At 40.9% G+C, this 24,217-nt stretch overlaps 4 protein-coding genes across 9 annotated transcripts; 2 read left to right on the forward strand and 2 right to left on the reverse strand.

Moving 5' to 3' along the window:
* Positions 1-21: 21 nt before the first annotated feature.
* Positions 22-9,864, reverse strand: gga3b (golgi associated, gamma adaptin ear containing, ARF binding protein 3b). The gene is made up of 17 exons (XM_039823755.1): positions 9,629-9,864; positions 9,012-9,096; positions 8,852-8,927; positions 8,673-8,771; positions 8,459-8,582; positions 8,273-8,376; positions 7,539-7,619; positions 7,205-7,342; positions 6,679-6,760; positions 6,459-6,584; positions 6,099-6,347; positions 3,998-4,080; positions 3,435-3,574; positions 2,257-2,543; positions 1,951-2,120; positions 1,584-1,694; positions 22-1,472 (listed from the first exon to the last, which is right to left on the reverse strand). The coding sequence occupies exons 1-17, from the start codon at positions 9,693-9,695 to the stop codon at positions 1,362-1,364; spliced, it is 2,133 nt and encodes a 710-aa protein (XP_039679689.1). The 5' UTR covers positions 9,696-9,864; the 3' UTR covers positions 22-1,361.
* Positions 9,804-13,236, forward strand: mrps7 (mitochondrial ribosomal protein S7). Its single transcript, XM_039823757.1, has 5 exons — positions 9,804-9,963; positions 11,760-11,951; positions 12,055-12,118; positions 12,211-12,378; positions 12,502-13,236. Exons 1-5 carry the CDS (start codon positions 9,920-9,922, stop codon positions 12,721-12,723), a joined length of 690 nt encoding a protein of 229 aa, XP_039679691.1. The 5' UTR covers positions 9,804-9,919; the 3' UTR covers positions 12,724-13,236.
* Positions 13,010-19,613, reverse strand: mif4gdb (MIF4G domain containing b). 3 transcript variants are annotated; one of them, XM_039823760.1, is made up of 6 exons: positions 19,504-19,613; positions 18,579-18,698; positions 18,259-18,368; positions 17,816-17,971; positions 17,210-17,302; positions 13,010-15,327 (listed from the first exon to the last, which is right to left on the reverse strand). In XM_039823760.1, exons 2-6 carry the CDS (start codon positions 18,670-18,672, stop codon positions 15,100-15,102), a joined length of 681 nt encoding a protein of 226 aa, XP_039679694.1. In that variant the 5' UTR covers positions 18,673-18,698; positions 19,504-19,613; the 3' UTR covers positions 13,010-15,099. The 3 variants fall into 3 exon arrangements, with proteins under 3 accessions (XP_039679694.1, XP_039679693.1, XP_039679692.1); XM_039823759.1 differs by having other exon boundaries at positions 19,463-19,563; XM_039823758.1 differs by having other exon boundaries at positions 19,390-19,550.
* Positions 19,614-19,968: 355 nt separating this feature from the next.
* slc25a19 (solute carrier family 25 member 19) lies at positions 19,969-23,213 on the forward strand. 4 transcript variants are annotated; one of them, XM_039826301.1, is made up of 8 exons: positions 19,969-20,074; positions 20,169-20,270; positions 20,882-21,042; positions 21,402-21,557; positions 21,642-21,812; positions 22,227-22,407; positions 22,492-22,622; positions 22,707-23,213. In XM_039826301.1, exons 3-8 carry the CDS (start codon positions 20,911-20,913, stop codon positions 22,920-22,922), a joined length of 987 nt encoding a protein of 328 aa, XP_039682235.1. In that variant the 5' UTR covers positions 19,969-20,074; positions 20,169-20,270; positions 20,882-20,910; the 3' UTR covers positions 22,923-23,213. The 4 variants fall into 4 exon arrangements, with proteins under 4 accessions (XP_039682235.1, XP_039682237.1, XP_039682236.1 ...); XM_039826303.1 differs by lacking the exon at positions 20,169-20,270 and having other exon boundaries at positions 19,971-20,074; XM_039826302.1 differs by lacking the exon at positions 20,169-20,270 and having other exon boundaries at positions 19,989-20,108.
* Positions 23,214-24,217: the final 1,004 nt, after the last annotated feature.

The following is a 24,217-nucleotide window of genomic DNA, read 5'->3' on the forward strand; positions in this document are numbered from 1 at the left end:
ATAACCTCAGAACATCAGACATCCATCGAAAGAAATATTTATTTTTTTGATGTAGTGAACAAATGGCACATCATATAGTATGTACAGACCTAACACTCTCCCAACATCTACACGTCACTTGTTCACATAACTTGTCATACAACAAACCAATAGGTACATTACACACTATGTACATTAAACACACACTTCTTCTGTACATCCCATATGATGAGTTTAGGACTACCAGAGAAAGGACCTAAGGGAGGTTTGGGTGGACTGATTTATGAAACTTTACTCACAGCACAGTTCCACTCTTTCCCACTGCTGAACACACAAGTTATCTGCCTGGTGACAGATTTCCACTTTTTTCGAGCCAACAAATTTAGAGCTTTCAGTTCACATTTTCTAGGTTCAGTGATGCACTGAAATACTATTAACAGAACAGAAAGGAATAAATATGACACCAATACTCAATACTGACACTGATAGAAGAGTAAACATCTTTTAAATTCACAACAAAAATATGGATACCCACTGCTAAAATCATGACTGAAATGCGGACAATTGCCGTTCATTTAAAAAAAAAAGAAAAAAAAGAAAATCATTTGAAATAAAACTCAGAATTGGACTTAGTAGACTGAAGTCATAATGACATTTGTAATTAAAGAATGAACCATCTTAAGTGCAGTTGGTTGCCTTTACAGCACGACATTAAATACTGTTGGTCCACTAATCTAAAACAGGGCTACATTAACTCGTATAATAGATAACCATGTCAAAAATCTTGATGGCTGAAATAATCAGTACAGTACTTTTTACTTAACGAATGAATGTTTCAGTTTACCTTCATCCGAAGACATGCCATTTTCAAATTCCTGGATATATTCAAGTATATTTTCTGTGGGCTAAGAAAGTACTCAGCCAGAGGAATAAATAAAAGCTTTTGTATCTGTAACTGTTGTATCTTAGGCTCTGTTTTTACAAACGTAATCTATCACATCAGTCAGGTCTGAGCTCTAATGCATTGGTTATTTATAGTACATTCAAATATGTTAGGTTCATCTTGGGGAAAATCCATTAAAATATTATGTTAGTTCCATCGACTTGTAAACACCATGGCTGTTTTACTTGCCAGCTTTTTTCAGAAAAGTATACAAGCACTATGTAAATACAACTTTTGTGTCTGCTGTTAGCTTCTCACTGCCTGTAACAACAATGGCCAAATTAACAACTATATGGAATGTGAAGCTGAAAGGCAGAGTGCAGCTGAATTTCTCCACCTTCCCCTTCTTTCTCTCTGGGGTAAATGTAAATATGCACACACCCCTTCATGGAGTACGAAGCAGCCTGTCCCTGCTAAGTGGCAGCAGGCCTGTACACTTCTATAGATGACCCCATGTCTCTGGTGGAGGAAATTGGTTGACCTCTCCAACCTCGTTACACAGACGCTGTCCTAGTGTGAAAGCCAGCTTGTAGCGCAGACGCACCTTCTCCTGTGAAGACGAACACACAAGGAACTCTTAGCATTGTCATCAAAGTTGTGTGGCTCCAAAAGTCTTTGTGGTTTGTGTATTTATGTCCTTAAGTGTTATTGTGTCACCTACCTTTGTTGGGTTGGCCAGCAACATGATCTGGTTAATGGAGGCTGGAGGTAGGATAGGGTTAAATGGTGCCAGTTCTGCTCCTGATGGAGGCTGCAGCTTCACCTTCATTGACTGATGGAGGATGAAAAGAGGAGTCAGCACTGTATTTTTATACCTTTTATTAAAGCATAATTTTAACTTTTTCAAGTCTATCATTATGTTTCCACGGACAGTGTTTGTGGCAGCGGAATAGTAACACAAAAAGTAAAATTTGCACAAAAAAAAATTATGTACCCCTGAAAGATATGGCTAACTTAGACTGCTGAAGCCACATATCAGCTGTAGCTTAACATAAAACCCGAATTAACCTAGGAATACATGTCTCTACCTTGGGCACAGCCGCTTGGAGTACCACACTGTGAACAAGCAACGGTGCTGTATTGAGCATGGACACCACCATCACCAACACGTCAGGCCTGCCGGGGGGGCAGTCAGATGCAAAGTTGAGGAGCATGCGAACACCGTCCTTATCGTAGGCCGTCACAGGCAGCACTTTACCTGAGGACAGACAGGGCACAGCCAATGAGGAACAGGCAGACATGAGCTATTCAAAGAGTTTATATCAAGCTTTATATTTTTAAATAATTTGTCCATTAACCAGTCGAGCCCATCATCCCTTCCCTCATGTCCTTACTCGGTCTGATGGCCTCCAGAGGGACGTGCACATTGCTCAGGGAGATGTCTGTGGCTCTGGCCGGGCTGCCTTGAAGGGGAGGGTGGCAGGGGGATAGAGAGCGGAACAGTGGGCTGCCCGGGGATGAGACCAGGTTCTGGGCCTTGGCATGGGACAGAGCAGGAGAGCCGGGCATCATACCCTGGAGAAAAGAAGGTGAAGAAGGAGAACCCTGCCCATGTATGAGGGAAGGTGCTGCTGCAGGCATCCCGAAGCTGCTTCCTTTGGCCGTCATCTTGATGGACGAACTGAAAAATCACATTTAATAGATCGCTTTGAGACCTTAAAGCGCCCATATTATGCTCATTTTCAGGTTCATAACAGTATTTTAAGGTTGTACCAGAATAGGTTTACATGGTTTAATTTTCTAAAAACACCATATTGTTGTTGTACTGCACAGCTCTCTCTCACAGCTGCAGATCCTCTTTTCACCTGGTTTCTGTTTTAGCTACAGAGTGAGACCTCTTTTCATCTTCTTCTTCTGTACTATCTTTGATTGCACTCGCACATGCTCAGTAGCTCAGATGTAGAGCATGTCAGCTAGCTAACTCTAGAGACAGTAAAAGAGAGCCTGTTTCTCCAACTTTGGTCAGTTACAAGGCAGGATTAGCTGGGAGACTTCTAAATGAGGGCGCACATGTAAGTAGTTCTTTTGTAGATTATGGTGAACTTGTGTGTGTTGTAGCAGTGCTTTGCTATTGAGAACGACGTAGCATGCTAGCGTTAGCATGCTAACCGTTAGCTACGAGCTAACGGTTGTGGTTAGCCAGCTCATTTCGGACTGTGACGTCACAGTCCGAGCCAATTTTGAACAGCTCACTAGGAGACTGAAAGCAGGACACATCAGAAACCGTATCTCACTCAAAACAGCATGGATGGATTTCAAATCCCAGAAAAAGTGATTTTTTTCATAATATGGGCACTTTAAAGTACTGTAGACTGGTCAAATAAGAGCACCAAAATTACTAAAGTAAACTTTGTACACAAAATAAATCCACAAACCGGTCAAAATGTCCACAAACAACGGCGTAATAAGACATTTCTGTGGAAATTGCTGTTTGCTATTACTTAACTTTAAATTTAACTTTTAAATTTTCCAATTTCCAGTGGAGAGAAAAACACTGTAGATGAATCTTCACCTCTTGTGATCTGAAAAGTCCATCATGGCCAGGTCTTGCAGGTTCTGTAGACTGTGTGTGGCAGCAGCTGGTTCAGCTTGAGGCACCGCAGGACCTGAACAAGCTACACTGCAAAACATATCCACACCTGAAGCTGGAGCCTGCAGAGGAGATCAGATCATTTACCCTCTCCTGTTAGGGCTGCTTGATTATGGAAAAAAAATCATAATCACGATTATTTAACACGATTACTCATTGACTTTTGGAAAGATGTTGCAATTATTAAAAAGTTAAACAAATCAACCGTGAAAACACCAAGAACTGTGAAATTTCCCTTAATACTTTTCCTATTTGAACATTTTTATTTCATTCAGAACACAAGACAAAATAAGAGTTTACTTGCAAAACGTTATGTGCAAAATAATCGTTTTTCTCGATTATTCTGTTTTTGTGATTATTAGGAGCCAAAATCGTAATCGTGATTTAAATTTAGATTAATTGCACAGCGCTGTCACATATTACACATGACTAACAAGCTGTGGTTTGGAGTCAGTTGCTCACAAAGCATTTTACAGTAGATGTACCTGCAAGGAAATCCACTGATTGGTCAATTCGTTCAACTTGGGTTTTGATTGGCTGCTCAGAGAGACAGGTGGGTCGTTCAGTCCTGAAAGAAGACATGCATTTGCATCGTCAAAAGAAATAAAAATCCTTTGTCTTTAATGCAGTTACAGTGCCTTGCGAAAGTATTCGGCCCCCTTGAACTTTTCGACCTTTTGCCACATTTCAGGCCTCAAACATAAAGATATAAAACTGTAATTTTTTGTGAAGAATCAACAACAAGTGGGACACAATCATGAAGTGGAACGAAATTTATTGGATATTTCAAACCTTTTAAACAAATAAAAAACTGAAATATTGGGCGTGCAAAATTATTCAGCCCCCTTAAGTTAATACTTTGTAGCGCCACCTTTTGCTGCGATTACAGCTGTAAGTCGCTTGGGGTATGTCTCTATCAGTTTTGCACATCGAGAGACTGACATTTTTGCCCATTCCTCCTTGCAAAACAGCTCGAGCTCAGTGAGGTTGGATGGAGAGCGTTTGTGAACAGCAGTTTTACGTTCTTTCCACAGATTCTCGATTGGATTCAGGTCTGGACTTTGACTTGGCCATTCTAACACCTGGATATGTTTATTTGTGAACCATTCCATTGTAGATTTTACTTTATGTTTTGGATCATTGTCTTGTTGGAAGACAAATCTCCGTCCCAGTCTCAGGTCTTTTGCAGACTCCATCAGGTTTTCTCTCCAGAATGGTCCTGTATTTGGCTCCATCCATCTTACCATCAATTTTAACCATCTTCCCTGTCCCTGCTGAAGAAAAGCAGGCCCAAACCATGATGCTGCCACCACCATGTTTGACAGTGGGGATGGTGTGTTCAGGGTGATGAGCTGTGTTGCTTTTGACGCCAAACATAACGTTTTGCATTGTTGCCAAAAAGTTCGATTTTGGTTTCATCTGACCAGAGCACCTTCTTCCACATGTTTGGTGTGTCTCCCAGGTGGCTTTTGGCAAACTTTAAACGACACCTTTTATGGATATCTTTAAGAAATGGCTTTCTTCTTGCCACTCTTCCATAAAGGCCAGATTTGTGCAGTATACGACTGATTGTTGTCCTATGGACAGAGTCTCCCAGCTCAGCTGTAGATCTCTGCAGTTCATCCAGAGTGATCATGGGCCTCTTGGCTGCATCTCTGATCAGTCTTCTCATTGTATGAGCTGAAAGTTTAGAGGGACGGCCGGGTCTTCGTAGATTTGTAGTGGTCTGATACTCCTTCCATTTCAATATTATCGCTTACACAGTGCTCCTTGGGATGTTTAAAGCTTGGGAAATCTTTTTGTATCCAAATCCGGCTTTAAACTTCTCCACAACAGTATCTCGGACCTGCCTGGTGTGTTCCTTTTCTTCATGATGCTCTCTGCGCTATACGGACCTCTGAGACTATCACAGAGCAGGTGCATTTATCGGAGACTTGATTACACACGCCTGGATTCTATTTATCATCATTAGTCATTTAGGTCAACATTGGATCATTCAGAGATCCTCACTGAACTTCTGGAGAGAGTTTTGCTGCACTGAAAGTAAAGGGGCTGAATAATTTTGCACGCCCACTTTTTCAGTTTTTTATTTGTTAAAAAAGTTTGAAATAGCCAATGAATTTCGTTCCACTTCATAATTGGGACCCACTTGTTGTTGATTCTTCACAAAAAATTACAGTTTTATATCTTTATGTTTGAGGCCTGAAATGTGGCAAAAGGTCGAAACGTTCAAGGGGGCCGAATACTTTCGCAAGGCACTGTATTTATGAGACTTCAAGAAAACTTCTAGCTTAGCTTAGCCTAAAGACTGAAAAACAGGGGGAAAAGTCATTATCTCATGTCAACCTATTATGTCTCGTTTGTTTAATCCAAACAATAAAAGTTTTTTTTTTTTTTTTATTAATCAGCCTATCTGTGGTCTGGAAGTAGGTGCAGTAATTAACAGATGAGATATTACATGTTTTTAGTAAGCTTTAAAAAGGTGCTGGTCGGCCAATTTTTTGTTAGAGAGCCAGGTACCAAGCGTTCTTCCCAAAATGACGAATTGCTCCTTTAACTCAATAAGTCACAATAAGGATATACTACCTAGAGACAGCAGCTCATCGTCAAGGAGAGAGAGTGCAGTGGAGGCCTTGTCGAGGGGGGGGTGACACGGGCTGTTGCTCTGACTGCCATGGGAGCCGGCTGGACGTTTGGGAGGAGGAGGCAGGACAGGGATGGGGGAAGCCGCAGGATTGGTGGAAACAAGATTTGAGGACTGAAAAAGAGGGGCGGCAGGTTGAGGAGGGCTCGGAGTGTCGAAGCCAGCGAGGTCGATCAGCATATCTGTGGTCTCTGTTGAGTGAAGATCGATTACAGCCGCTGAATGTATTACACAATGCCAGGATATCTGGAGCATTAACAAACATGGTTTTATGTAAAACATAATAAGGAAATGTTTCTCACCACTCTCGCCGTGACCGGCTGTAGATCGAGGCTCCTCGCTGTCACCGTTGATGGGCTGCCCCTCAACTATCTTCTTATAGGAGTTGATGACTCTGGAGAGGTCATCGCTGGCCTGCAGGATATCACCTGAGGAGCCAGGGGTTACAGATTATACACAAGGAAATAATCAAAATGTCAAGGCAGTGCTTCTTCGGATAGAGAAAATACCAAACAAGCAAACCTAAACTGGTGTCATTGTCTTCTGTCTCAGTAGCCATTTTGAACGCCGCACGCCTCAGCTTGTCACACCGCTCGTAGAGCTCCTGGGAGGAAAAACAAAGGAGGTGCTGTGACCAGCTGGTGTTGTTGGAATTTCGTTAGTTTGTGAAGCCAGTTTACCGACTTAAACATCACAATGAAAACATATAAAATAACTTTAGCTAGTACTAATTGTTTATCACTCCGACTGCCTTTGAATGAAACTGAAAGGAAAAAAGATGAAATGACATGTGTGCCAAATTAACTTTCTCATGATGACAGAGTTGAGTTAGAGCTGATTGGTTGCTTTCAGACAAGCCCAGAGTCAATATTAGACACTAGAACTCAATCGAAATGGCTTGTACAAGAGGGTGTTTTCAAATACTCCTCAATCTGTTAAATTCCTTCCCGCTATGAGGAGGAAATATTCCAGTTTCTTCCTTGCAGGTGAGGATTACAGTTTACCATCTAATTTGTGTGAGTGTGTATATTAGCGCACAGACACACACCTTAATGATATCCTTGTCTGAGTCAGAGGAGCTGTCTTTATTGTAGTGGGACAGCATCTCCGTCAGCAGCTTGACATTGATGTTCACCTCGTCCAGTGTGTGTATACGCTTTGTAACCTTATGCACTCGAGCCTCATCCTGACAAAAACAACAAGACACAACGTGCGTGCGCTACGTGTCATATATGAAAATATTATAGTAGCATCACCTTGGGCGAAACTCTAAGCCAAAACTATTTTAGTTCAACAGTTGAATAAGTTAATTTCATGTGGCCCCAATAATAGCAAGCAGCGTGAGACTGTGATGCAAATGTAGCAGTCCATAGAGCTCTTACCTCTTTCACCATGTTTTTAATTAATCTGTTGGCTTCCTGGAGGTCCTCTGGATTTTTACTCCGGAGAAGCTCAGCAAGCAGCTAAAGAGACAGACAGACAGACAGACAGAAAGACCGACAGACACAACCAGACACACACACACAGACACACACACACACACAGACACACACACACACACACACACACACACACACACACACACACACACACACACACACACACACACACACACACACACACACACACACACACACACACACACACACACACACACACACACACACACACAGAGAGAGAGTTTGGAGAAGCGGACAGGAGTCTGAAAAAGTGATGATGTCCTTTCTTGGGAAACCAAACATTAATTATTATGACAGGATCTATATTTCCTTTCCTTATTTTCCTGAGTTCCTTCACATGTAAAGCAACCTGTTTGAATCACAACATTACAGAAGAGGGAGCAGTCTTCTTGTTTTATAGTGCTTTGTTTTATTAGTTTGAGTCTTGTATTGCTTTGTCTGTTGAGATCTGAGTTTTGCGTTTAAATGTACGAGTTTGTGAGTTGTGGGTTTTGTATTCTCTTTAGGATTTTTTGTTTTAATGATGGGCATTGCAGATTATTTTAGGCTGTAAATGCTGGGGTGTTTGGCATTGGTTTCTCCTGTATACTTTGTCCCTATACAAATAAACATAAAATAAATAAATAAACAGATGTCGTTTTCCTTCAATCTCTCACCTTGCCCATGTCCTCGTTGTCAAACACCGGATGTTTTGGTCGTGTCGGAGGAGAGGGAATCAGAGTCTTGTCCATCGGTAACTCCGGGTCATGTTTCACAAGGCCTGGTGAGGAAAGTGACGATAATAAGAGGTCTTTTTTCACATGCATCAGGTTAATCGCGCCATCTAACTGATCTCAACACACCCTGTGCTCTCAGCGCCTGGTAGGCTTCACCGATCTTGGTTTCATTTGGAAAAGCCACCGTCCAGCTGTACAGCATCTCTATAATCTTCATCTTCACCTTCTCAGGTGTACTCTTCCCAATGTACTGGAAACAAGAGGTGATTAAAAAGAGCCTGGATGGTATGACATTACAGTCAGCATACTTTTCAAATAAACCAATTTGGAGACTGCTTACCATTGGAGACACAATTTTAACCAGCTCATTCAAAAATCTGTATTTTCCGACTTCATTATGAAACCTTCTCCCGCAGTTCTTCATACATGCCTCCAATACCTGTACATAAAATCGTTAAAATTAAACCATGTTGAGGAAAAAAAGGGAGCTTGTTAATATTTAGGTGAATGATTTCTTACTGTCAGAGCCTGAATAGCTTCCCATTCTTGTGGTGAGTAGATTTTATGGACGAGCAGAGTCACGGCTATTTGAGGACTGCGAGAAGAAATTCCAGATGACAAATTTTTTCTTGTTGGTGACTACAAAAAAAATGGTTTGCAAAATACATCACAGACATACCCTTCCAGTTCCTTGTTGATTTGATCACAGAAGCCTATGATGTACTCCCAGTCCTCCTGTCTGTTTGTCGGATGGGTGGCTTTATCTGTTAGAGAAAGACATTTACATTAGGCCTACACTAACTTACAGTAACTGGTGTGTTTGAGGAGCATTATGTACATCTGAATCAATGCACACATCACATCCTAGTGAAAATATGGCTTCCGGTGAGTCTTGTGATCAACATAACAATGCAGCAATTGTTGTCCTCCTTCCTCTATGTAATTGCTGGTGTAGTTGTCATGGCATTAGCAGTGCTGCTCATTCATCATTCAGACAAATTGTTGCAGCTGCAGCTATACTGAGGGACAACTATCTGTAGAGCTCCTCTGAACAATCCCTGCACACACTGAGCGGTTACTGGTAAATGTGACCCAGACCGTGTTTATTAAAGCTCTCCACCCATCCTGCTAATGAAGCAGTTGAATGTAGACCAGGACCCACTATATTAGCTTTCCTTCAGCAGCTGAATGTCAGCTATCAGCTCCAGTACTAACGGATTTACTGCCCTGCCCCTGTCAATGTATCTAGCTAATTACACACATTATTTAATTCATAAAATGGGATTAATCACTCACTGAGCCAAGATTCGAGCGACTCCCCTTCCTGGTACGCCATAGCACTAAAAACACATTGTAAAAACATCGCTTGACGTCACCAGCGTGTGCACGAGAGTCCAAAATTATTGCTCGGATTTTTTTTTGTGTGGAAAAAGAAGAAACAGCATCTAACATCGAACCATTGTATTTTTTTTCGTTTCGCCTCGGTATTTCATTTAAAATCTGCCAAATGAAATGCTAATGCTTTTATTCCGAAGGCATGTGCACGAGGTACTAACCTGGGGTCCTAACTGACTCCACATTTTCAAGATGGCTGCTTCCATCTCGGGATTATTAAAACCTTGGACACCAAGGTAATTATAATCATAAAAAGACACAAACAATTAACAGGTGGTGTTGGCTATCTATTTAATATCACTGTGCTGTGGGCTTATATACTGTATATGGCTGTGGGTGCATTCTTCCTGCAGTCAGTATCGAAACGACAATGTAAAGTACCCGGTTGCACAGCGAGTAGCGCTAATGTTAGAAATCTGAATGTGAAGTAGCAAGGCTGTGATAAACTATTCTCTTATTTATTGATCCGTTTTAAGTTTCGAGCTTTTTTAATCAGTCAAATCAACGATGTACTCTGTAACGTGTCTAAAATAATGACATGTTCCCATCACACGTTAACAGAACAGAGCAAAATGTCTTATTTTCATCATCGATTGATCTGTCGATTATGTTTTCGTTTATTTAATCGTTCAATCTATAAAATGTTTTAAAACGGCAAAAAAAAGGTCCGTTTCCAAAGTCTGAGGGGACAAATTAAAATTGTGTTCGACCAATAGTACGACGTTATTTAATTTACAATTATCTATCTATAAATTGCAGGAACGTGTGCTTGTGTTTTAAGCGCATATCTCTTGAACCGTTAGTCCTGGATTTCAAACTTGACCGGTGTCTTGCTACATGGAGGAGTGAGTGCAGTGCCAAGTTTGACGTTGTTTGGATAAGAAACGCAAAAGATACCGGTAAAAGAAGCACACATTGGCTTTTGGTGCTCTAGCGGCTGGCCCCTCCCCCTCTCACACTGAGTGAGCAGGACCAGAGACAGAGAGAGAGCAGCAGAGCTTTGGCAGCTAAAGTGACATACACCTCAGACCCACAAACATGTGCAAAGTAGCACTACGTTAACGATCAAACGACACAAGACAACATCTCTCTCTGCGCGCGCGCACACACACACACACACACACACACACACACACACACACACACACACACACACACACACACACACACACACACACACACACACACACACAGTCTGGTTCTGGTGGTTGATGAACACAGATATGTGCTCATTAGCTCTCCTAACAGGCAAGGTGGGTAGCACACTGCCATGAGTCCATGAGGCTAATGTCTGATTACTCCACATTGTCATTGTGGTATTTTGTGATTACATTCTGATTCTGTCAGGTAAATGCAGTAGTACAATGTCTTCCTCTGATGTAGACGTAGCCTACACTGTAAGTCAGTACAGTCAGTAGTCATACAGGAGAGTTGCATATGAAGTGGTTTGGGGTCCTTCTGTAAGTAATTTTGGGGTACAATTTGGTTTTGAAGAATTCTACAAGCAGCAATACCACAGGCCAAGCAATCGTCCGTTTCCAAACGGGCACATTTTCAACGGGCACCGCACTAGTATATATAAAACTGAGAAATGCAGCAAATCCTTATTAAGAGTTAATCAGTTAATCTTCTGTTGATCGACTAATCATTTCAGCAGTCCTTCACACACGTGCAATTTAAAACATTTGGAAATTGTATTTGATAACACGATAAAATTAAATCAATTAAGTCTGCAACTAACGATTCTTTTTAGAACAAATAATCTCCTGAATACTTTCTCAGTCATTGAATTAATCATTTGATCTCTAAAAATGTCAGAAAATAGTAAACATGTACATCTTCAAATTGCTGGTTCTGTCTGACTGGAACATTCCAAACCTGAAAGAAATTAAATTAAATTTGATTAAAAAAAATAATAACAGGAAAACCAGCGAATTTGACAATTCACATTCAGTAAATCCTGATCACTGCACACACAAACTCTCACAGTAATTTGTGAAACTCTGCTCTCTCACATGTCCTTTGTCTGCAGAGTGTTCCTAGTGAGGTGGAGCAGATACAACCCTTACTATCTGGAGCCGGAGGTCAGGAAGGAGGCCTACAGCACCCCGGAGACGGAGCTGAGTGCTGAGGAGAAAGCGCAGCGGGAGCTCAAAGCGCTCCGACCCATCAAGGCAGCAACCATTGGAGTAAACAGCTCTGTTTTCAGCGACCCAGTCCTCAGGTACAACAGACATCCCAGCTCACTGCAGCTGGTCGCGTGTTCAGTCAAAGCTGTGCATCAGAGAGTTCATGTCAGATCGTCATTTTTTGTCTTTGCTTTTCAGTAAATTCATCAACATGTTGATGACAGACGGAAACAAGGTTTTGGCCAGAGAGATCGTGACACAGGTAAGAAAGCAAACACTGTTCACAGTCTCGAAAGATTTGCTGTTTGGCTGTAATAGTATACAAATTACCACAAGTTCTCTCTCTGCTTCCAGACCCTGGAGAGCATAAAGAGGAAACAGGTGGAGAAATACCATAAAGCTCCAGAAGGGAAGGAGGAGGAGATTGAGTGTAACCCCTACACCATTTTTCACCAGGCTCTGGAGAACTGTAAGCCTGTCGTTGGACTGGCCAGCATACAGAAAGGTGGAAAGTACTACCAGGTGAGTGATGATGAGGCAGATTAGCTCTTTTGTTAAATTGATAGCTCTTGAGAAACAGTTGTTGATCTTGTGCCAACCCCCCCCCCTCTAATTTATATTCGGTTTGGTTCTCATCCCACTCAGGTGCCCATCCCTCTGACGGACAACCGCCGGCGCTACCTCGCCATGAAATGGATGATCACAGAGTGCAGGGACAACAGACACCGACGCACACACATGTACGAAAAACTTTCCCAGGAACTGCTGGCAGCATCTGTGAAGGAGGGCAACGTTATCAAGAAGAAGTTCGAGCTGCACAAGATGGCCGAAGCCAACAGAGCCTACGCCCACTACCGCTGGTGGTAGAGAGAAACCCCTCAGGACTGAAATTCAAATGTTTCAAAGACTGGACAGATGTGTTGGCCACAAAGGGTCACCGAAGATAACAGCTACACCTTTGTTTGTTGCTCGAAGTGCTTCTGTAAACGTTGAACATCGTGAAAATCCTTTGGTGGGAGGACTACACTGTAAAAAGTGCTATAGGATATCAGTGAAATATAAAGGTAACATTTTCACTTTTTGTATTGAGAAATTGCATTGTGTATATACAGTAGTTGTGCTCAGCTGTATTGTTAATAAACACACAATTAAGGAAAATCTTCCAAGATTTATTAGAAGAAATACATCGTCATTAATTGTTCAACCCAACCATACAAAAATGGAATTGAGTAAAGTAAAAATGTAATAAAATACATAAACAGATATTGCAGTCAGTACTGTACCCTGTTAATGAGGGAATATTAGTGTCTACAGTGTTCAAACTTCCTAATTTAACTCTTTATCATCAATGTAATACATCATTAAACCCATTTTACATCAGTTTGTTTTTAGTCTGAAGGTGGTTAAAAATACCAAAGCTTGTATAGAAATCTTCAAACAAATAATAAAAACAAAAAGGATTGGGGGGAAATGTTACACAATTTCCTAAATCCTTACCATGCCTGGGCTTTTTATCAAATTATTTTGTAACATGAGGATTCTTTGTCTGAATTGATCAGAGGTTGATTTGTCTGCCAATTATTATATTAAGCTTTACTTATTTACATATAATTACAAGTACAGCTTTTTAAACAATGCCTTTTCAAAGAGATGTAACATTTTAGCCACAAGACGTGTCTCCTTTGCTTGGGTCTGTCTGAATCCAAGGCACAGCTTTGGTTGAGGACTGTAAAGCCGTCACTGAGGTTCTTAAAAGGTAACTAAAGACTCCAATGCAAATCTGAGCTCAGCTACATACTGTAGCTAGTGCTGGTGGTGCTAAATTCAGAGGAAAACTACTACAAATTCTACTAGCATTATACTCCTAACTGATATGTGAAGAGAGGATAAATACCTACTCCTCCGGCAGTGGTGGAAAATAACTAAGCATATATTTACTCAAAATACTTTCTTTTTTTTTTTTACTGCTATACATTTGACAGCTTTAGTTAGTTAATATGCAGCTTCAGACTAATAATACAAAATATGATCAACAAATAAGTTGTTTGATTATGATAGAACTTAATGCATCCCAAGAGGGGAAATTCACAAGCTACCCTGCAGTTATAAAGTAATTCAAATGAGCCCTGCCTTGACCAGCTGCAATATTAAATGTAAAGTATTTACATATCAATGCATCAATAGTAAGAATGCAGTAATATGAAATGTGCCATTCATAATGAGTATTTTTACTTTTGGTTACTGTGGCATTGCTACTTTTGTGGCATTAGTACTACTTCCACCACTGTCCTACAGCTCCTCAACTACAAACCAGATTAGAGCTTAGGCTTTGTTAACAAGTATTAGATGATGATGATGTTATAATTTGGCACGAGTTGTTTAACAAATGAAACTTGTGATTGCAGAAATGTATTGAATATCTGATTGACTTATCTGTAGAAACATAGTTTAATTATGAACCAATCTTTTGGTCTATTTATAAGTTGAGCCATGAAAATAAAAAAATGAAAAGTCCCTGAAGTAAGAAACAAACACTGTACTGCACTTTACACATGTAACGTAACATAACATAACAGTAACACAGGAATCCTACAGGACAAATAGGAAGAAAAGTCCTCTGAACTGCATTTCAAACCTTTTGTAAAAATGTAAATTCTACACTGAAAAATATTTAACTAAATAATTAAAATATTGATTTTTAATTAAAGTTGGTCACACAACAATAAAAAGTAAAGCAAGGACCAAATCAGCTTGCATCTGACTGGAATGTCTGTCCCAAGTCCTTTTTGGATTTGGTAAAAAAATAAGTTGGACTTTAAAATGTTTTCTCAAAAAAGGAATGCCTGCAAGATCAATTTAAAAAAAAAAAAAAAATCTTCAGCCTCTTTAGCTGTAATCAAACTTCAACAAACATCAAACAAAGTGTACCTGAATGTGGCTAAACCTTGTTAACTTAACTTCAACACCTTGTGAACTATTGCACATTCCACATCCACTGCACCATGTCTCAGTAATATTATCAAACGCATGGAACAACCCAGCAAAATCAAAAAGTCTTTTTACAGTTGATGAACCGCCATCTTCTCAAAACCTGCAGGATTGTCCTTCATGAATTTGCTGGATTTTTTTTTGTTTTGTTTTTTTATAATTGGGGATGCCTAAGGAGAGGTATACAAGGTGCCTGAAGGCTGGGTAACACACCTGCAAACACAGCTGCCCAGCACCCTTGTCCTCGCAACAATCCTAATCGGCTATTTCGCTGTAGTAGTACTTGTGGGCGGTGCTGCTGAGCAGCCAGCCTCCAGCCCTGAACTCCAGGATCTCCAGCAGCAGCAGACGGGCCATGGAGGTGAGGCCCTCCTGTAGCAGGAAGCCGTCCCGCAGCAGGAAGAACAGCTCGTCCATCCGCGGGCTGTTCACCTTCTCCAGCTGCTCTCCGATGCGATGCAACTGCAGCACCAAACAGTCCACCTGCCGAAGGAGGCGCAGGAGATGTCAGGGACTTGTGACATAAAGACGCCCTCGTGAAGTATGGTTTCTTATGTGCACATATATTTATAAAACTATCAAACAAAGGATGTTATAATAATAATAATAATAATGTTCCTTATAATATTTATTGTTTTGAAAAATGGATATTCAATCAATCAGGATACAAGTGGCCAAAATGGGTTTCCTCAGGAGGGTGGCTGGCGTCTCCCTTAAAGCCAGGACACACCAACCAGACGGCCGACCGTCGACAGAACGCGTCACATGGGTTTGTTTTCTCCGGAAATTCAAAGCCAGACTGTCATGGCGGCTGTTCAGAATACGATCTCATATTGTACTAAAATAGTTCATTGAAACATGTTTCTGAGAACATTTTAAGCAAGAAATAGGCCGTGCAGTTGCTGAATCTGTCTTCATTTCAGATCAACAAAGGTCAATTTAAAAGATTTTCATCAGATTTTGAGAGACTCTAGTCACCTCATTCCGCTTGCCATTTCCGGGTGAGTCCCGACTGCCCTGCCGCCGACTGAACATGTCAGGTCGGCCAAAATGAACGCCGACAGACCCCCCAGAACAGATTCGAGTCACTGACCTCGCCAGACTGTCCAACGGCCGATTTTCGGCCCTGTGTGTCGCGGCCTTTAGAAATAGGGTGAGAAGCTCGGGTTATCTGTGAGGAGCTCGGAGTAGAGCCGCTGCTCCTTTGCGTCGAAAGGAGCCAGTTGAGGTGGTTCGGGCATCTGGTGAGGATGCACCCTGGGCGCCTCCCTAGGGGGGTGTTCCAGGCACGTCCAGCTGGGAGGAGGCCTCGTGGAAGACCCAGGACTAGGTGGAGGGATTATATCTCCACCCTGGCCTGGGAACGCCTCGGGATCCCCCAGTCAGAGCTGGTTAATATGGCTCAGGAAAGGGAAGTTTGGCGTCCCCTGCTGGAGCTGCTCCCCCCGCGACCCGACCCCAGATAAACGGACGAAGATGGATGGATGGATGGATGGATGGATATTCAATCTTTTTACCCATTAATAAATTAAGATGAAAGAGGATATACTCTGAAAAGAAATGTTTGTAATATTACATGTTTTGCATTTAGGGTCATTCATTTTTCTCAAAGTTTTTGTATCCACGAAGAGTGATGGTGTCGTAGAAATTGTATTTTTTAAGAAAAGGATGAGGTTTTGTATACTTGGTTTCCATGGTGATTGGATAGCCGAAAACATTTGTGAACTAGAAGGGCACTCAAAGAGCACAGACCTTGGCCAAGGTGTTCCCTATCTCACAATTTTTCCCAGTCAGGAAGTCATTTTTCCGATCATTCCAAGACCACATGAATGCAGCACACACGCCCTATCTCGCAATGCTAACAAAAGTTTGTAAAAATGTGTGTATCCGCCCCATGATTCAGCTCCAAAATGTAATGGGTTCTTCCTTGGCCCATGCTACACCCTTCCACCAAGTTTTTCTGTAATCCTGCTGACAGAGAAACAAACTGACAAACCGAACCGAAAACATGACCTCCTTGGTGGAGGTAATAGTGTACTGGAAAAGAGTTGCGCAACGGACTTGCTTGAAGGTCACACGGGTCTGCAACTCGCAGTGTGTGCGCATTCCCCAAGTAAGAAATGAGGAATATTGCTACCATTGCCTGTGACCCAGGGCACTGGCCTAAGAAACTGGAAGTGCTCCTAAATACTTTTGGGACAAATGTCCGCACATGCATGATATTTATCAATATCAGCACTGTTCTTTTAATAAGAATAAAAATAAAACAATATAAGAGCTTACAGTGAAAAAGTAGTTTACCAAATAAACATCTAAACTAATAAAATTTATATAAAAAAGGAAATAACTACACATTCTTCCTCACCTCCTCCTCATTCATTAGAGCATCTGGTTGGGCCAGCCGGATCAGACAGTCATACACAGGATGCACCAGAGCCACCATCGGCATGTTGTTCACCTAAATGTCAGACAAACAGAGACCGCTTACAGCAGCTGCTATCATAGTTAAAAACTTTTGTTAAGGTAACTGTGTGAATGCCTTGACAATAATAAATAAAAAAAAATGTGCACCTGACCGTCACTATAAAAGAGTCAACCTGTGAATAATGACAATGGCCATTATCAAGGATGAAACCTGAGTTCCTGTGAAAGTGAACTAGGGCCACACCTTTCAGGCTCATTTTCCCACCACTGTCATATTAAACACTTATACTGTATAACCACACTTACAAGCCATATTTTCAAGATGTTGCAGCAACAAGAGAGGCACATGTAGTGTTTTACTACATTGAACAAAAGATACAATCAAAGGCATTACAAGGTGACAGCTAAAAGAAAATAAATTCAAGCCATTTTACAGATGCTTTGAGACGCTCCAGACTTTTTTAACAATGCAGCTCTGGATTTATAATTAAGACAATATAACATATTGAAGTTTGACATACCTTAGCGGGAAACAACAATAACTTACTTTGAGGTAGTCGAAGATGTTACAGATGAACGTGACGTAGCACACCCACTCCTGCAACGAGCGCCCCCTCGTCTCCTCGCGGTTCTTGAACTCCTGCTGGAGCCGGTTCAGCAAATTTCTCCTGAACACATTTCCATTGTTCTGCTTGGCCTCGGCCTGCACGCGGTGACCAAGAGAGGTCAGAAAAACAGGTGGAGTATGGACAAAATGTCAGGAAACATTGAAGTGTAGGTAAGCGGTCTTAAGAGCCTCCTGTTGCTCGAGTGTAAACTACCAAATAGGCATTAATAAGGTAAGAGGATGAAGAATGTGGCTAAGTCCTGCTCTGGTTTCTTAAATCTCTCTGTCTTAATGGTGCTCAGTGTCTTGATCAAAGAAACTAATGTGGATAACAACTACTGTTAAATGGACAACCAGTACATCAAACTGCAAACAGTATGGACCTGCACGATGGTGTAGCAGATGCGTCCAGCTTCTTTGCTGAACACCTGGTCCTTTAACGACTGATCCATGATGATATCGGATACCTTCTCCAGGTTCACTGAACTTGGATCTGAAGGAAACAAAACAGCATTTACAAAAAAAGATTGTTTGAAATGTTTATCATTTACACAGTGGCTGCTGAGTTCTTTTATTGTTTACGTCTCAACAACATTATGACAACGCAGGAAAGGTTTTGAAAAGTATTAAAGACGTTTGCAACATTGACCTGGAATGCTGAAATTCCTATAAGTCAGTAATAAGAGGACTATAACATGCTAACCTTTCAAGGCTGTTTTCAGCAACATCTGTGTGTCCAGGTCAAATGACTGGATCCTGTAGTCATCAGTGGTGTTTTCCATGATAGATGGTAGCATCCAAATTACACCTTAAGACTGTCACGCTGGAAAGAGTCAGACAGTATTATTTACTGCCTTTTTGATGGGATTTTCAAAAGTAACGCAAGCTTTTCACACACATTGAAGTTCTGCTTCAAGCTTTGGCACAAAATACATTACAGACAGAGACCGCAGAACAATTTGTGTGACAACAATGACGGCAAAATCCTGTGCTGTCATCAAACTGGCTGCAGCCACAGCTCATTCACTGAGGGATAGGAGGGATTATATGGGCACACTCGGGTCAACCAAAGGGCCACCCAATACCCCAAAATCAACAGATGTAACACAACCACAAAGCATTCTTTGAAATTGTGAGGTATGCTCATTACGTAACTTACGCTACTTTACGTTAACGTTACATCTAACGTTAGCTAACGTAAAACGTCAACTTGGGTAACGTTATTTGGGTTTATCCTTCTTATATACTGTCTATGGGTTTATCGCTGGGTTAACGAGAGTAAATATGAAGCGTTAACACAATTGTACGTCTTGTTGTGAACACACTAACGTTAATAGATAACTAGCGTTAACTTATATAGAATTAGCTAGCTTGTGTGCTTCTTCTCAATTGCAGAAACCTAACGTTAGCGTTATAGACGAGTAACGTTAGCGTCAAGTTTTATACTTAACACAACGTTACCTACATTTACGCTACAACCGCCCGCCAAAAGAAAGAAACGGGTTAACGTTTACCAGATATCAAGTTGACAGAAGAGCCGTCTGTCTTACTTAGCTACATTTCGAAAAAAATAAGGGACTAAATTACCTAAAATGTGCGCCTATTCTTTACATCTAAGCTGGACATACCACTTAGGTAGACGTAACTTAACTCGACGCAGCCTTTCAAAGCTCCAAGCTAAAGTATCACCGCAAGATACATCTCTGCCTCTCTTCACCTCGCCAAAAATAACGTAATCACCACAGACTGTATAAAACAGGTAACCACGAAACGAGGGCTATTTATGCATAGACACGTCCTTATTCTCGTAGTCACAACACGTATCTACATTCTGCCTAATTTGAAACTTTTATTTTGAATGTTTTCACCGAAAATACTATTATAAAATACTATATATAGGACCCTCTCGAAAATGAGATGACACATCTCAAGAGGTATCCTCGTACAATAAATAAATAAATATCTGCTTTGACGCTAATGGGATGATACAGTCTATAAGGATGAGGACAATCAGTGTTGAGTTATTTCCGACGTGTTGAAGTGAGGCAGTGGTTGATCTTGTTGCGATATTTCTGCTTTGAGAGGTGGAGTCCACTCCCTTGTATCTGACCCGGAAGTAATGCTAGCAAATGTGCTTTCGGCTTTCTTTAACTGTCTATGGTGGCTTGCAGTAGAAAGTTATTCTTGTCCTATATTAACGTACGTGTCGGGGTTCATTACTGTAGCTGCACCGGTATTTATGAAAGACTGTTACTATAACCTAAGTGTCTGTCTGCCTCTGTCACTGTTGCAGCTCTGTGCCTCTGTACAAAGTCAACAGCTGCTCTGTTGTTGTTGTTAGCTTAGCTAACGTTAGCCCCAAGGTCTCACTGCATGCCCTCTACATGCTATGACTGTGAGTGTAATTTATTTGGTCCTCATAGCGTTTTATGCGTGTTGCTGGAATTGATTTAATATTTTCTTTAGATATTATTATATATATTTTTATTTTTTATATTTGGGGGTTGGCGACAGTATCTAGAAAGTCCATCGAGGTAGAAGTGCCACAAACTTCTGCACTCTTGAAAAAATGTCATGAATGAATGAAGTTGTTAATTTTGACTGGGCTTACAAGACACCACACATTAACACAAGTCAGATACAGGTTACTGCGTTTTTATCATTTTCAAACAAACCGCGTTTTGTTTTAGATTATCGGATTTTCATACAGCAAAATGTATAAATCTCTGTATTAAGTTACTTTAAAAGTAACTAAATACATTTACTCAAGTTAACCACAGTATAGTTTAGACGTACGTGTACTTTACTGCTACTATGTTTAGGCTACTTTGCAGGTTACGTACAAAACGTATGAGGATTTTATAAAATGTGCAGTTCAAACTATCTCTACCGTGCCATGCTTTAGTTTGATATGTCTATAATTTTGGATTTAACTAGATATTTTCTAGGTCAATCTTCTAAGTGAAACTTACAAAACACAAATAATTCATACATTTTTTTCTGCAGTGCTAACAGGAATCTGAGGCTGTGGAGTCATGGTGGGCTATGACCCTGGGGCTGTGTGTACAGCCTTCTCACCAGAGGAGGCAGCCATGGCTGGGTCAGCTGCTGGGATGGTCACCAGGGCCCTCATCAGCCCCTTTGACGTGCTCAAAATCAGATTTCAGGTAATGAAGAAAGTAGTCACTGTGTGCAGTTGTCAGGACTCACCGCAGCATCCAGATGCTGACAGAATGAAGTTCAGTAAGCATTCATGCTGATTTTGAAGATATTTGAATCAAAGCAAAAATGCAGTGCACCGTAATGTTTTTCAATATTTTCACATTTCAAGCGGTAAAATATACTATACTGTATTTGGAGCCACACAAAGTAATAATGTAAATTTAAAGCACATGTATCATCAGTTGTTGGCTCTTTACCGTCTTAGCGTCACATTTCGGCAGCTGAACGATCATGATAAATTGTGTTATAGAACTTAAATATGTTGTCAATGCTGTGTGTTCATCCAAATTTGTTTTCCCCACAGCTGCAGATTGAGCGCCTGTCTTCATGTAGGCCCGAGGGGAAGTACCAGGGATTATTTCAGGCATCCCGGTGCATTTATTCAGAGGAGGGACTCTCTGCTTTCTGGAAGGGCCACGTCCCTGCACAGCTCCTCTCCATCTGCTTCGGGGCTGTCCAGGTAGAGTAAACTTTTCAAAACTGTCTTTATACACAATTACCTGTATTTACAAGATTTACTTAATTGTGTACATGTGCTTTGCAGTTTGCCAGTTTTGAGTTAATGACAGAGGTGGTCCACAAGTCGACGCTGTATGACAGCCAGACAGCAGGAGTTCACTTTATGTGTGGTGGTCTGGCGGCATGCTCTGCTACAGTGGTCTGCCAGCCTCTGGACACACTGCGGACACGCTTTGCAGCTCAGGGAGAAACCAAGGTAGAAAGTTTTAGATAGTAGTCAAGAAGTTCTTACGTCAACTCTTAGTCGTAATTTTTCTTCTAGTTTTTTTGCTGCATTTGACGATTTGAGTTTATTGGAAAAAGCCCCTGTTCAGACAGAAATCCAGTACACTATGAGTTCAACTTTCTCAAAAAAAGGCCAGTTGCTAGGAAGCTCAATGACTCATAATTGGCAAGTGCTGATTTTTTTTTAGCAAAAACTGAATTTAAATAAATAATCATCCTTCCATCAATTTTCTGCAGCTTATCTAGGTCCTGTTAATTAAATGAATTATATCATCAGGAACTACAGTTATTCACTGCTGGGGACTACTGACACAAATAGGATAAAGTTTGTTTACTTTGTTAAACCCAGCAGAAACACTTTATTATGCTTCATCTGTCTTCTCAGGTTTACAGGAACCTGCGTCATGCTGTGTCTACAATGTGCCGCTCAGAGGGAGTGCTAACATTTTACCGTGGCCTGTCTCCAACACTGATGGCAGTGTTTCCTTATGCTGGGCTGCAGTTCTTCTTCTACAATGTCTTTAAGAAACTGTTGGCTCCACCAGCTACAGCTGGAAACTCAGGAGGTCAGTGTAGATTGTGGCTTTTATTACACCACAGGTATGAATTCACAGCTTGAAGTTGTATTACCTTTTATGTCTCCCTTCAAGGGGACCTAAGAAGCCTGGTCTCTGGCAGTGGAGCTGGAATAATCAGCAAAACAATGACATACCCCTTTGACCTCTTCAAGAAGAGACTGCAAGTGGGGGGCTTTGAGGCAGCCAGAGTTCACTTTGGACAGGTAAAACTCTTCTGCAACATGTTTCGCATGTTTGGAGCACATATTTTGGGTCTAATGTGTAAGTATTATGTTTCTCATGTGCAGGTGCGGAGTTATAGAGGCCTGGTGGACTGCATGGTTCAAATAGCCAAAGAGGAGGGCGTCCGAGGCTTCTTCAAAGGCCTCTCACCCAGCCTTGTGAAGGCTGCACTATCAACAGGCTTCACCTTTTTTTGGTATGAATTTTTCCTCAATGCCATGCATAACCTAAAGGAAAGGCGGAGAACAAATGGCTTCACCAGAGACCTTGGGGAAAGATAGTGAAGGGAAAAAAGTAACAATGGCACAATCACGCACATCAGAAATCGACCCATGCCTCCTTCTTTGCTTGCACTTAACATATTTATCACCTGGGCCGAAGTTCTGTGTTTTTCTCTGTTTTTGTGTTTATGTATAAGGATGGGAAAACATAACCTCATTGTATTTGTTTATGTGCTGTCATTACGGCTTGTTGTGTCCAAAATTGCATTTTTGTTTTTTATGTATTTTATATTTTAGAGGTTTCTAAGGGTATATATAGAAAATAAATGTCATAACATTGATCAAACTCAACTTTGCACATTTTAAGCTTTTATTCATAACTTTGCCATTGTTGACTCTCATTTTGTTAACATTTAGTTAATAAATTGGAAGAGGAGTATTGAGCAAAATTTGCTTTGATTGTGTGGTCGTATGGGTTTCGACAAAAACATGAACTTGTTTTATATTTATTTTATTATGTATCTGTGGTGGGCAAAACAGAGTCCTGTTGACTATAGGGTGAATGCACTGTGAATTAAGGGGTTAGAGTTACAGTAGATTGTCCTGCTAAGTTAAACTCTTGAGTGGCTGTGGTTGTGACTCCATGTCGGTCCAAAACCTTCTGGTCATTAATTTTTTTTAAATAAATTTTTTTATAAAAAACTGAGTGGTCTGCTTGGTCCGTTGACAAGAGGATACATGAATGATTGTGACCCACTTACAGCAGCACAACATTCAGGTCAGAGAAATACCTGCTTTAATGCTTTATTTGATATCATTATAAACAAGTTAAATACATCTGACTGTATTAGATTTACGTCGCTGTTTGAGTCCTTCAAACTAGTCTTATGCCTTTAGCACACATCTGAAAGTGTGTTTTGAGTAAATGTGTGAAAAATATTTTGTATGTGTCCCACGAGCACTTTGCATATCTTAAATTTTAATACTTTTAGCTTCTAAAACCACTTCAGGGAATGTGTGTATTTGCTTTTGAGTGGTTATCTTTAATTCCATTATAATAAATGGTATTAACAAAGACTCACTTTCATGGATATAACAGCATTGAATTTTAATTTAATTCACTGAATACAAAACCCATCAACAGTATGACTTAAAGGAACACGCCGACTTATTGGGAATTTAGCTTATTCACCGTAACCCCCAGAGTTAGACAAGTCGATACATACCCTTCTCATCTCCGTGCGTGCTGTAAAGCTGTCCGACGTCTCCAGCGGCATCAGCCCATCACAGAACAGGCAGGTGAGTGGTTCCAGTAATCCTACTGCTCCGAATAAGTGACAAAATAACGCCAACCT

This window comes from Perca fluviatilis, chromosome 15 (assembly GCF_010015445.1).
Source record: "Perca fluviatilis chromosome 15, GENO_Pfluv_1.0, whole genome shotgun sequence".
Classification (NCBI taxonomy): domain Eukaryota; kingdom Metazoa; phylum Chordata; class Actinopteri; order Perciformes; family Percidae; genus Perca; species Perca fluviatilis.

What these genes read in the sequence shown, in the direction of transcription:
- gga3b (XM_039823755.1), bottom strand. Translation starts at nt 9,695, where the DNA reads ATGTTTTTACAATGTGTTTTTAGTGCTATGGCGTACCAGGAAGGGGAG. An exon ending in ACAACGAGGACATGGGCAAG is followed by an intron (nt 7,620 to 8,272) that starts GTGAGAGATTGA and finishes CTGTCTCTTTAG; the next exon opens with CTGCTTGCTGAGCTTCTCCG. An exon ending in ATCAGTGGATTTCCTTGCAG is followed by an intron (nt 3,575 to 3,997) that starts GTACATCTACTG and finishes TCTCCTCTGCAG; the next exon opens with GCTCCAGCTTCAGGTGTGGA.
- mrps7 (XM_039823757.1), top strand. Translation starts at nt 9,920, where the DNA reads ATGGCTGCTTCCATCTCGGGATTATTAAAACCTTGGACACCAAG. An exon ending in TTCAGCGACCCAGTCCTCAG is followed by an intron (nt 11,952 to 12,054) that starts GTACAACAGACA and finishes TTTGCTTTTCAG; the next exon opens with TAAATTCATCAACATGTTGA. An exon ending in AAGGTGGAAAGTACTACCAG is followed by an intron (nt 12,379 to 12,501) that starts GTGAGTGATGAT and finishes CATCCCACTCAG; the next exon opens with GTGCCCATCCCTCTGACGGA.
- mif4gdb (XM_039823760.1), bottom strand. Translation starts at nt 18,672, where the DNA reads ATGCTACCATCTATCATGGAAAACACCACTGATGACTACAGGATCCAG. An exon ending in GCTGAAAACAGCCTTGAAAG is followed by an intron (nt 18,369 to 18,578) that starts GTTAGCATGTTA and finishes TGTTTCCTTCAG; the next exon opens with ATCCAAGTTCAGTGAACCTG. An exon ending in ACATCTTCGACTACCTCAAA is followed by an intron (nt 17,303 to 17,815) that starts GTAAGTTATTGT and finishes TCTGACATTTAG; the next exon opens with GTGAACAACATGCCGATGGT.
- slc25a19 (XM_039826301.1), top strand. Translation starts at nt 20,911, where the DNA reads ATGGTGGGCTATGACCCTGGGGCTGTGTGTACAGCCTTCTCACCAGAG. An exon ending in TGCTCAAAATCAGATTTCAG is followed by an intron (nt 21,043 to 21,401) that starts GTAATGAAGAAA and finishes TTTTCCCCACAG; the next exon opens with CTGCAGATTGAGCGCCTGTC. An exon ending in CAGCTCAGGGAGAAACCAAG is followed by an intron (nt 21,813 to 22,226) that starts GTAGAAAGTTTT and finishes CTGTCTTCTCAG; the next exon opens with GTTTACAGGAACCTGCGTCA.